The sequence below is a fragment of the Apium graveolens genome, unplaced genomic scaffold (assembly GCF_009905375.1).
Source record: "Apium graveolens cultivar Ventura unplaced genomic scaffold, ASM990537v1 ctg2200, whole genome shotgun sequence".
Classification (NCBI taxonomy): Eukaryota; Viridiplantae; Streptophyta; class Magnoliopsida; order Apiales; family Apiaceae; genus Apium; species Apium graveolens.
This window is the reverse complement of record NW_027417565.1, coordinates 24,657-38,590: the sequence shown is the minus strand read 5'-3', so window position 1 is coordinate 38,590 and position 13,934 is coordinate 24,657. Positions and strand designations below refer to the sequence as shown.

At 33.2% G+C, this 13,934-nt stretch overlaps 1 protein-coding gene across 1 annotated transcript; it reads left to right on the top strand.

Moving 5' to 3' along the window:
* The first annotated feature begins 463 nt into the window (after positions 1–463).
* LOC141700354 (calcium-dependent protein kinase 10-like) lies at positions 464–5,757 on the top strand. The gene is made up of 7 exons (XM_074504141.1): positions 464–1,244; positions 2,212–2,355; positions 2,495–2,647; positions 3,267–3,382; positions 3,569–3,736; positions 4,766–4,996; positions 5,107–5,757. Exons 1-7 carry the CDS (start codon positions 626–628, stop codon positions 5,278–5,280), a joined length of 1,605 nt encoding a protein of 534 aa, XP_074360242.1. The 5' UTR covers positions 464–625; the 3' UTR covers positions 5,281–5,757.
* The last annotated feature ends 8,177 nt before the right edge of the window (positions 5,758–13,934 follow it).

The window sequence follows — 13,934 nt, the reverse complement described above, 5'->3', positions numbered from 1 at the left end:
CAATTTTTTTTTCAAATAACATGTGACTTATTTTTATTTGTATACTCATATTTATGTATGTGGGGCCTATAACAATTATTATGGAATAAGTAATAAAATAATGATAACCAATAGTCTGTGAATAATTTTAGGAACCGTTTTCGGAAATTTTCGCATTTTTCAATAAAATTATGCCAACTCACTAAGAGTGTATAAAATTAGTGATTAGAATGTGCATGTAAAGATACATTGTTTAATTATCCCCATTCATCGTTTGAGAATCTGTAATCACTACTAAAAATCGATGAAATATGAGGGATTCCTATAATTTCATGTAAGTATGTGGGGTCCCTTTCATTTAGGAAGGATTTTAAAAAAAAAATCGGGAACTTTACATTTCGTAATACAAAGATCAAAAGCAATCTAGAAGGCTGGTATTAAAATAAGTACAAAAAAGTCACAGACACCCAATTGCACTCCTAGGAGAAGTCTCCAATAATAAACCGAGTAGTCAATTATACTACTTTCACAAACCAATGACTTTTTATAACTTTCCTCCCTTAGCCCTCATTTTTCACACAAACATTCCATTTTTCTCCGCCCTTAGCCACCGTTCACAGCCACCGTTAATCCACTTCAACTAAACATGGGCAACTGTTTAAGCCCCTCTAAAAAAACCAAACCAAAAAACAAAAGAGAACGCAGACCTAACCCTTACGCAAGCTCACCGTCACCTATCCAGGTTGTTAAACAAGTGCTCCCACACGGACCAAACAAGAACACTAAGATCGGGGACAAGTACATGCTGAGTCGAGAACTTGGTCGTGGCGAGTTTGGAACTACTTACTTATGTATTGACAAACAAACTAGAGATGCCTTGGCATGCAAGTCAATACTTAAAAAGAAGCTGAGAACTTCTGTAGATGTTGAGGATGTACGTAGAGAAGTTGCGATAATGTCGAGTTTACCTGAGCATGATAATATTGTCAAACTTAAGGCTACGTATGAGGATAATGAGGCTGTGCATTTAGTCATGGAGTTATGTGAAGGTGGGGAGTTGTTTGATAGGATTGTTGCTAGAGGTCATTATAGTGAAAGAGCTGCAGCTGGAATTGCGAAAACGGTTGCGGAGGTTGTTAGGATGTGTCATGAGTGTGGCGTTATTCATCGTGACTTGAAACCTGAGAATTTTTTGTTTGCGAATAAGAAGGAGAATTCGCCTCTTAAGGCTATTGATTTCGGGCTCTCTGTGTTCTTTAAGCCAGGTACGGTTTTCTGGTCGGGTTAATTATCAAATTGGTCAAGAAGTATGTAGTTGTCGTTCTTGGAAAGGTATATCATGTTAAATCCCAATATAAAATGTAAGACTAGGGTTCTTCAGTTCTTTATCTTTGTCTCATAAATTACTCAATCATTTCTTAGTAACTTTTTGATTCCTTGTGTATATACAATATTCAGAGCTGAATTTCCAAAAGCCCTATGATTACAAGACCTAATCAAGACTGCTCCCTTTGATATATAGGCATAAAAAGTATGAGACCCATGCCCAGCTTGATAATTAAACTACTTGTAGATTGGGGTAGAGTTTGGGATTTAGTTATATTCGTCTCGCTAATTGTGTCGATTAAAAATCAATAAGCAGTATGATATGTAAGCTTAAATAAATGAAATTTTGATAAACACGGTATCTGGGGCTTATTGAGGTTGTGTCTCGGGAATCTTGTCAATTATGGAGTCGTATTTGTGTCGGTAAATGTTCCGATTCCAAACTTAACTGATTTTTTGTTTTTTAAGAATGAATGTTTAAAGCCTAAAGGAATACAAATTTAATATCAAAATTTTTCTGGTCATCTTCAAATTGGAGTTTATGTCTACAATTATGTCAAGTATGAGTTAGGTTCTTGGTTATGTTTCATATTGCCATGACTTATGTGTAAAGTTCTGTAATCAGTGTCAATAATCAAGGTGGGTTCTGGCCGACTTGTGTATTATAAGCTATAAAGTTGGGAATGTAATGTTTTAAACGGATTCGTTTGTGCTGCATTTTTTATTTTAAACGAGACTTGTATAGAGGTAAGTAGGTAGCTATCATATTCTTGAAGTTGGTGAATTAAATGGATTTTATATCTGGAGTAGATGTTTGAATTTTACTTTGGTACCTTCCTGAATTGAAATGAGTAGATGTTTAAATTTCACTTTGTTCCCCACTAATACAATGAAACTAATATTAAGGCGACAAGTTTTCTGAGATCGTGGGAAGTCCGTACTACATGGCTCCAGAGGTTTTGAAGCGAAACTATGGTCCCGAGATTGATATATGGAGTGCCGGTGTGATACTTTATATTCTCTTGTGTGGAGTTCCTCCGTTTTGGGCAGGTATAGTTGTTAATTTCTAATTAATTATCTACGCTTTGGTGGGCGGCATATTATGCAGCTTCTCTTGAGATTGAATGTTTTCACACTCCGTTACCATTGTCTCATAAGGTAGTGTTTTACATTATCCCTTTTGGCGCAGAAACTGAACAGGGTGTTGCTCTGGCAATATTGCGTGGTGTAATTGATTTCAAGAGGGAGCCCTGGCCTCAGATATCTGAAAATGCCAAGAGCCTTGTTCGTCAGATGTTGGACCCTGATCCCAAAAAGCGTTTGACTGCCAAACAGGTGCTTGGTAAGTCTTTCTGAGGTTGACTGCATATGAGTGTGTGGTCATATCAAACAAACCTCTATGTGCATATGGTGGATACAATGTTTTAAGGGTATCTGGTGCATGAGTCATATAGATATGCTTTAGGTACTATATAATGGAAATTGAAGGTAAATTAATATTTGAATCTAAAGAATGATACACCAGCACACCTACTTTCTGAATCTATTAGGAAATCAGACACCAATTACACACATTTTATTGTTCGCACTATCTGCTTACTTTCTTGCTAACCAAAGTAGCAACTCGTCATGATCATAGCCCTCACCAATATTCTAGTATCATTGCCATCTTAATACTGTATACCCTGGCTGGTTCATTCATTATGGAACAGCAACTAAGAGTTACCTTGTTTCGGAGTTGTCTAATAAGTTATCTGACCGTTGTATGGTTATGTGATGCAATTTTCTCTTAGTAGGATTAGATAATCTAGAAAGCGAAATTATTGCAGATATGCAGCACTAAATTTGGTCAGAGCTTTATTTCATACTCAGATAAATGACTCAACATAGCAGTTGCATGTCTCTCACATATTTGGTAAAATTATTAATGTAGCAGCTGAACTGTCTTCTCTCTGTCATAGAACACCCATGGATACAAAATGTGAAGAAGGCTTCAAATGTTCCACTGGGAGATATAGTAAGGACAAGGCTTAAACAATTCTCCCTCATGAATAGACTGAAGAAGAAAGCCTTGCGGGTAAGTAAATATTTTGTGCACCTTTGCAATGACAACTTAGTTTTACTCACCCTCTCGTTAAATTGAAAATAAGATGGTATGACTATATCTAACTGTATTTTTTACGCAAGCTGTTGAATAGTTCTTTACTGCACCTGTCATTTGATCCTTATTCCTTACTGGAATCGGTTTTGTCGAATAATGTAGGTTATTGCAGAACACTTGACAATTGAGGAGGTCGAGGTAATCAGAGACATGTTTGCTTTAATGGACACCGACGGTGATGGAAAAGTTACATTCCAAGAACTGAAGGCTGGACTTCGGAAAGTCGGTTCACAATTGGCTGAACCAGAGATTAAATTACTGATGGATGTGGTAAGTATTTCACAATTGCTGAAATCCTGATGGAAACTTATTAAAGCATTACTGCTGGTACTTTATTATCTCTGATATAGTTTTAGCCATCGACGCTTATGTCGAAAATACTGTATTCAGTACTTACCCTGTCTAAAGTTATACAACTTTCCTAGCATATGAGTTTAGTATCCTACAGAGCATTGATGTTTCAGTAATTCCTTTGACTACTTTATATCTATGATGATGTCTTTCATTTCTCTCCTAAAATTCTTCCAGTAGGCTATATTTGATATGTTTAGCAAGTCTCTGTATTTATTACAGTAACTTACTACACAGTAGAAGTAGTGGCATATTTAAAATAAGAAAGATTCTCTGTTTCATTTGCTTCTCATTTGTATATTGTTTCTTTTCATCCGTTGTCTGTAAAGAGTGTTGAAAGGAATCATAGCTAAAATTTGCTTTCTGTTCATTATGCCATTTTTTTTATAATATTATAAAGAAACTAGATCAAAGACTCTTAGTGACTTAAAAGATACCTCACTCAAGCTTTTTATTAACTCACCTATCAATTAGTATACTCACTACCTGTTGGAAGACTATTTTAGTTGAAAATATATGTCTCCTACTGTATTGGTGAAGGTGTCAAACATACATACTGTATTGAAGTGTTGGAATCATGAGTCAGACATGTCGATTTCTGAAAGCATAATTTAGTTTCTCTGTGAATGTTCTCTGTAATGAAACAACATCAAATTAGAGAACTACTAAGTAAACATTACATATAATATTCTTAAATGGATAGATGCTTTTAATAACAGTTCCACATCATTTAGCAAAAAAAAAAAATTACATTTCCACATATGGAGCTCCCAGAAAAGTGGCATCTTAATATCTTTGAAGAGACTGAGACGTGTTGTTGACGTGATAAGGAAAAAGTTTCTATGTGTTTTAGAAGACTAAATTATAATGAACCTTCTGTAGCATCTGTATAGCTGGATTGGCCTCTAATATATGTTTACAAAACATTAACACGCGAATGTGAACTAGGCTGACGTTGATGGGAATGGAGTGCTGAACTATGGCGAGTTTGTAGCAGTGACAATTCATCTGCAGCGGATGGAGAATGATGAGCATTTCCGTAAAGCATTTACATTTTTCGACAAAAATGGTAACGGGTGTATCGAGCTTGATGAGCTACGAGATGCCTTGGCAGATGAATCAGGTGAAACTGACGAAGATGTTCTCCACGAAATTATGCAAGAGGTTGACACAAACAAGGTCTGAGATTCGATATCTTTCTACTCAACAAAACATGATACAAATATCTACTTTTTCCACATATCTCCCTATGTCCAACTCAATTTATAATATGGTAGTTCTTGTTTCAGGATGGGCAAATTAGTTATGATGAGTTTGTTGCAATGATGAAAGCTGGAACTGATTGGAGAAAGGCATCTAGACAGTATTCCAGGGAAAGATTCCAGAGCTTGAGCGTAAATCTGATGAAAGATGGGTCACTGCATCTTCAGGATACGGTGACTGGTCAAACTTACGTTGTTTAACCGGATCGTTAATGATTTCCTCCTTTCTGGTCACACCTTAATGCTTTATCCCAACTTTTCGAAGTCTAAAATGAATTGAACCTTCATCTTTGATGCGTGCGTTACCTTGAAACTTGCTACTGGGGTTGAGTTGGCTTAGAGAACTGGGATCAGACTACAGGTCATAATACTTAATTTGTATTACTTGTATATCCTTTAACTTGTATAGAATCAGGTCATATGTGTTTGATGTTAAATTTACCCATGTATTTGTGGATTTTGTTATTTTCACTCCCCCTTGTACCACATTGTGCAGAGGTTAGGTGTAGGTTTGTAACAGTTTTGGACTGGTGTTTCTTTGAGGATATTTCATTTGATGTTGCAGTTGAGTTTGTATTTACGGCTATGCTGCACAGCATTTGCTCTCCAAAACTAGATGGAAATGTTAAATTTAGTAACAAGTTAGATTTATTTTTTTATATATTAACAATTGTCATTTGTCATTTTTTTTTATTGATTTAAGTTTGATTCCAGGAGACTTCCTGTAAATTATAGTGATTATTTCTTGCAAAGGTATCATTGTTAATTTCTATCTGAATCTAGTAGGGCTTAATGACCATTTGATCATTAAAGTATATAATGTTATATTCATTAGCCTTAAATGTTTGAACTCGTATTTTTTAATCCTCAAGTTATGAGATTCCATACCCTTCCCTTTAACCTTTTTTATCGTTACCGGTATAAATCGGAGGGGTAAAAAAAATATTTAACCCTATTCAAATTGTATCGTTATGGGTTAAAAGATACATTTATTATATTTCGAGGGTTAAAAGTTATACCATAATATATTTTTAGGGATAATATATACAATAAATATATAAGAAATGTACTTTTTCACTCTCAAGATACAACCCGTAAAGGTACAAATCAGAGAATAAATGTCTTTTTTGTCATTCCGATATATACTGGTAACAGTAAAAATGATTAAAGTGCACGAAATTTCATAACTTGGGGACTAAAAGATACGAATTCAAATATTTATGAATGATAGATATAACGCTAAGGGTCAAAAAATCATTTAGTACGAGCATGTTCCGACTTTAGATATTTGTCAATACTTGGGGATTATTGTATGGCAATGCTGAATAATTTTTAGATGTTCATGTCATGTTATTTGCCATTGCAGTTCAGTAATGTTATGTGTTACTTACCTGGGTTTGGCCTCTCAAACATTACATTTAAAAAATATTGAACTTTTTAATCAAACCTCCGTATGAACGTCATTTTGAGAGATCCCTGTCTCTCTCATTTTTACATTGTAAGCAAACAGTTATGTTGCAACTGGCATATTAGGTGCACGATAATTTACAAATTCGGATAATTTACAAATTCTAAACGACACAGGATAACCATAGTGGATTAGAATATAAACATGATAAGTGAGAGCTTTACTCGGTCAGCAGCCTTCCCCTGCCCTGTTCAATCCTTTTGTAGCTAAGCAACAACTAACAATTCACAGGGCATACTCCTGAGCACAAATGATCGCAGTTTAGTGCATGTAGGCTGTAGCTATGCCCCTGAATGTTTTGGTTGGCTTTTAGGTAATCTCTAAATAAGGATGGGCTCGTTTCATGATTGTAGGACAAGAGCCCCGGTATTTTGAAAAAAAACTTAACATGAAAAGACGGAAGAAGGGAGGATAACGATACGATCATGCTGACAAATTGCATGATCATGTCGAAATAGAAAAATATTCCAGTAGGCAAGCGCTGGTCTTTAATTCTACTAAATTCTACAGCTGGAGCATGCTCAATACTCTGGTTGATCATGCTACTTACATTTAATATTTTTTTTAATTATGATTTATTTTATTTTGTATTAGGGTTTTATAACCCTATATAAACAATGATATGATGCAACAGACGATAATCATTGATTGAATTAAAAATCTAAGAGTTTTTTCTTATTTTTCTCGTGGATTCAAGAATTTTTTTCTCATGAATTCGAGATTTGCCTTGTGGATTCCAGGTGATTAGGGATATCTCGTTTGAGAGTTCTTGCGAGGATTAGCGTTTGTTTTTCCTTCACTTCCGTCCTGCGTCAAGTGACATTAGAGTAAGGATTTCACATCGTTCTACGATGACCGGGAAACACACAACCGGAGGTTCTAACGATGGTGATCGTGAGGCTGCTAATACACGGGCAATTGAAGAGTTGAGGCAGTCTATGACAAAATTGATAACAATGTTTCAATAATATACGGAGGTCAAAAGTACTAGAGCCAACAAAAACAGAGTTGAAGGATTTTGCCTCAACACGTATAATGGTTCCGTTCATAGCAACAATTAACATCGTAATGATTACAAAATCCAGGCTGATATTCCGTTATTCCATGGGAGGTTAGGATTTAAGGATTTCCTAGATTGGATTTTGAAAGTTGAGCGTTTCTTTCAGTTTACAGGGGTTGATAAATATAGACAGGTGAAACTGGTGGCCAGTAAATTAATAAGTGTCGTTGCTGTATACTGGGCGAAGTTGTAAATGGATAGGAGACGTAAAGGTAAAGCACCAATTCAGACTTGGAGGCGGATGAAGCGATTGATGTTTGAAAGGTTTTTATCAGAGGGTTATGACTCTAAGATGCGCATAAAACTCAAGCACGATGATGATACAGTTCTATATTATGAAGCCGATAATGCTTGTAATGTGTTTGATATTTATCCTCAACCACAACAAGGTAGCTTGTTGATTTACAAACAAGATAGTGATATGGTAGAATATTATGGGCCTGAAGATATTGTGTTTGATGATTGTCCTCAACCAAAAGAGGATAATCTATTAAATATAGAGGTTGAAGGAGGTGAGACAACAAATAGTGAAAATTTTGCATCGTCTCAAGTGAGCGAAGATGATACAGTGATAAAAGAAGAAAGTAATGAAGATGTAGAAGGACACATTAAAGAAGGCCTTGAGAATGCTTATGAAGACGAGAATGATGGTAATGTTAAACGCCTTGTTAAAGGTGAGCATACATTGTCCTTGAACAATTATACATCAATGTAGGTAGATGATTTGCAACATGAGAGCTTAACTCAATCATTGTGTAAGGTAAGTCCCCGTATTTTCAAGATTGTAGTATATTGTGAAAATTACGAGAACTTAAATATGAATCGTGAGATTAAATTATCTCCACAAACTTATGTAGCACCTCGTTCTACGATGACCGGGAGACACACAACCAGCGGTTCTAATGATGGTGATCGTGAGGCTGATAATACACGAGCAATTGAAGAGTTGAGGCAGTTTATGACAAGATTGAAAATAATGTTTCAATAATATACGGAGGTCAGAAGTACTAGAGCCAACAAAAATAAAGTTGAAGGAATTTGCCTCAACACTTATAGTGGTTCTAGTCATAGCAACAATCAACATCGTAACGATTACAAGATTCAAGCTGATATTATGTTATTCCATGGGAGGTTAGGATTTGAGGATTTCTTCGATGGGATTTTGAAAGTTAAGCGTATCTTTGAGTTTACAGGAGTTGATGAATATAGACAGGTGAAACCGGTGGCCAGTAAATTAAAAAGTGTCGATGCTATATGGTGGGAGAAGTTGCAAACAGATAGGAGACGTAAAGGTAAAACACTAATTCATACTTGGAGGCAGATGAAGTGATCGATGTTTGAAAGGTTTTTACCAGAGGGTTATATCCGGGGGTGTATTCAATTCAGATTTTTGAGGATTTACAACAATCCTTTGATTTTGAATGATTGTTACAAATTTTGGCTGGTTTTAATTGTATGCGGATTTTAGCGGAGTCATTGAATAGATCTCGTAGAGTCTTGCTAATTTGAGTAGAAATTTCTATAAATCCATCAAAATCTCTTGAATTTTGCTAAAATTTCTGAAAACATATAATACACGGGAAAATCCATCAAAATTGTAATGCCCTCCAAATCCTGGGTCTATATCTGGGGGTTACTTGCTAGACATAAACATAAATTAACTTGTATAATATATATATATATATATATGAATAAATATGCATCTAACCCCTTATACTACTCGGGATCTTTTCAGGTTATAGTATGAAAAAAGAACACAAACTCAACTATTATTACATTCCAAATTGAAATTCTCACAAAACGCTGATAAGAAACTTATTATACTCCACAAGTCTATTCAAATTTTACAACTAATTCAGTTTATAACACACACATATACTACACAAATTACACCTGAGCTGGTAACTCAAAGCTCTCTTCCGGGATTGGTGTTAGCACTCTTGGTGCCAGAGGGTCCCACCTGCACACTCGATTCTTTACTACTCGAGTGTGAACATGCTGCATTCTCAAGCTTTACTGAAATATAAGGAAGTAACAACAAGCGTGAGCCATAATTGCTCAGCAAGTCCACAATATGTGTGTGTGTGTGTGTTAGTATTAACAAAATTAAATCAAGTGAATCTGATAAAGGATAGATAAGTAATCTCAATAAATTTCTGATTTTTTTTACAATTAATAAGGAATGCCGTTGACGGAGATCAACAATAAACTAGACTGAACACAAGAACCAACATATGTACTATAACCTGCTGATCAGTCAGGATACAATACGGACCTATGCCCATCCGCATAGACCCATTATCATATCGGGTACCCATACCTATTCTGGCCTCAATAAACAAAGGGTCTGATCCATCCCTGACCCAATTCATAGCCATCCAGTCCACAAGGTAAGCATCCAGAACAATCGGTATGCTTGATGTTATCCCAACATCACGATTTGTATCTAGATATAAATAGTCTGTAATCAAACGGAATATGAATAAAAGTGTTCACTTATCTATGACAATCAGAATTTTTGTAAATATATTGTAAAAAGTACAATAAATGAATTACAATAAACCAGAACAAAGGTCATATGCTTAAGATATCAATATATATTATAAAGAAAGATCAAGAAATATGCATACTAGCATAATCTGTACCTGGTACAAGAATACGTACAGTAATTCACTATTCTGGAATTAGAATAGGGGAGAAAACTTGTCTGGTATGCGATCAAGATAAACTCTACTACTGCTAACTAGTCCTGGTTTATACTGCCTCATTCGATTCGTATCTATAAACGAAAGATACTAATTTAACTTACTTGTACAATAATTGTACAACAAATCTGTATCCATTTACACCCTATTGTCTACTCGTACAATAGTAAATAACTTGTAAAATAATTAAAACTCACATTAAGGACTCAATTATACACATAAATCACATAGTACATAAGTCAGATAGTCACACAGGTTATTAAATTACTTTTAGAAATCAAAATCGGGTCATTATTCACATTTTTATTCAATATCTAACTCGTATAATAATTTTATAAATTATTCAACCCATATTTCTATAATAATTTAGGCCTATAAATAAATAAATATCAAAAGTTGACTCGTTTTTGAAAAAAAATGAGATTTAAAACTATTTTTATCGGAAACAGATCATTTTCTATTTTTAGAAGCGTTTGTTTCATTTAAAACGGATAAAAGGTTCGATTAATATTTAATTAAAAAGAATAATCGAATTATTATTCAAAATAATTGATTATTTAAATTAATTAATCATTAATCCAATTTTTAAATAATTATTTGGAAAAAAACAGAATAAAAAAATAATTTTCCATAATTTTGGAAATTAAATAAAGATAAAATAAATTATTTAAATAAATTGATTAATTATCAAAATAATTAATCAATTTAAATAATTAATAAATAAATAAATAAAAATTTTGAATTTTGGAAGAATTTGAAAATAATTCAGATTTATTTATAAAATAAATTACTTAATTGAATTAATTAATCAATTTATTTAAATAAATTAACTGATTTTTAAATTATTTTAAAAATCAAATTCCAGAGACAGCCTTCTAGAAATGGGGTTCGGTTTGAATGGATCAAAACCGGGTACAAACCGGGTTTGAAATCGGGTTATCAAGAACAACACGGGTCATAAAGAACATCACCGGGAAAGTCCAGAATCCGGCGACCGGCCAGGATTCCAGCAACATCCGATCAGGCTAAAAATAACACTGTTTGGTCTATTTTTCAGCTGGTTTTCATTCCAAACAACCTTAATAACATCAATCAACCATAATCTAACCATAATCATCTCGTAATATCAATCTCCGGTCAAATTCGATCAAAATCCGACCGAACATCAATCTGCTTCATTTGTACATGAAACTTCACATTTAATGGCTTAATCAAAGCTTATTAAGTGTATAATCAAACCCCTATCACCAAATATATCTCAAATTTCTCAAAATCCAAAAACGATTAATCAAAAAAAATCATAAACCCTAATAATCGAACTATGAATTCCAGCTATAGTTTAATGAAATTAATGATGCAATTCGACTATAAACAATCATATGAAGCTATACAAAAAATAAAATCAATCAAATAACCCTAGAATCAAAAGCCCTAAATTCGACATAAACCCAAAAATTTAAAAATTAAAAATCCATGAATCTGTGCATGAAATTGATTGCATAATTGGAAAGTACATATTAAGAGCTTCAATTCGAGTACTTACTCCCTCAGTCTCATTCATTTCTCTACGTCTACTTTTTGCACGTATTTTAATGTTCAAATATCATATAGTTGCATAATATTTTTTTGATTTTTTTTTCTGAATAAAAATTTAAACATTAAACTTTTATTCAAAAAAAATTCAAAAAAATATTATGCAACTATACGATATTTGAACATTGAAATGCGTGCAAAAACCAAACATAGAGAAATGAACGGGACAGAGGTAGTACATGATAGTGTTTGAACCCTAGAATCATAGAAAAACTGGCTTTGATTCTGGTGATCCGATTAAGAACCCTAACCCTAATTTCAAAGAATAATTCCGATTTTTTCTGAATTTTTTATAAAATTAATAACAAAAGTAATCTATTTATAATTATAGAAAATACACTTAATCATAGTTTAGTCCTTGATTATATCTTTTAAAAAAATTAATTAGCCCTTAATTAATAATTTATGGGAAATAATTTTTTAAAATTTTAAATTTCTAATAAATACAAAATATATGCCCAAATTTCCCAAAAATTATAAATAATCCAAAAATACAAAAATATGCAATATTTGAAACTCCCATAATTTTATAAAAATAAAAATATGATTTTTGTGGGCTTCCGAGTACCCATAGGGGTCCAGAAAAATTATTTTTCATAAAAGGAGACATTTTCTAAATTGAATGGATGTTCAGAAATTCAATATGGTAAACAACATATTATACAAAATAAGGTCAAATGCTATACACGCAATAACAATTATTAAAACAAAACCTGGATAATATAACTTTTAATATAAACCCTTTTAACACGTAATAAAATAACCGAAAAATAACCCGAACCACACTGAACATATACAACACATAACAACTAATATTTTATGATCAATCATAATTTATGATATAATAATACTTATTTAGTATATCACAAAACAGTCATAATTTCACGGTTCTGACAAAAATCTACAATTTTTATGAAATACAAAAAAAATATGGACTTTTGAATACCACCAGAATTTAATGGATTTTTTAAAATCTAAATTCAATACCACCAGATTTTAATGGACTTTTTAAACCCCCCGATTTTAAAAGACATTTTTCAATCCCTATTGAATATTATCAGATTTTAAAGAATTTTTTAGAATCCAAATTGAATACCCTAAGATTTTTGAAATCCAAAATAATCCTTTAAAATCCAAATTGAATACACCCCTGATGCGCATGGAACTCAAACACGATCATGATACAGTTCTACATTATGAACCCGATAATTCTTGCAATGTGTTTGATATTTGTCCTCAACCACAACAAGGTAGCTTGTTGATTTACAGACAAGATGGTGATATGGTAGAGCATTATGGACCTGAAGATATTGTGTTTGATGATTGTCCTCAACCAAAAGAGGATAATCTATTGAATATAGAGGTTGAAGGAGGTGAGGCATCAAGTAGTGAAAATTTTGTATCTTCTCAAGTGGGCGAAGATGATATAGTGATAAAATAAGATAATAATAAAGTTGTAGAAGGACACATTAAAGAAGGCATTGGGAATGTTTATGAAGACGAGAATAATGGTAATATTAAATGCCTTGTTATAGGTGAGAAAATATTGTCCTTGAACACTTATACAGCAGTGGATGTAGATGATTTACAACATGAGAGCTTAACTCAATCATAGTGTAAGGTGATCCCCGCATTTCTGAGATTGTGGTATATCGTGAAAATTACGAGAACTTAAATATGAATCATGAAATTAAATTATCTCCACCACCTTATGTAGCACTATTTAATTTTGGTGGGGATAATCTATCGGTTGGCAATAGCATAGGTGAAGAGTATGTGATTGACATTGCTATTTTGAATTATTTAAATGATGCTATCGTTTCTGATTATTTTGATGTAGGAGCATGCCAGATAATATTGTAGGAACTATCATTTTAATATGAACTTGTATCATAAAAGTAGAGAGGAAACAATTGACTTCATTGATAAAGATGGGAATAATGTTATGTATCCAGTGGAACATAAGGATGTCTTGAAGTAACCACGTGAATTTATCGTGTTCCTTGATATAACACAATAGTATTATTAT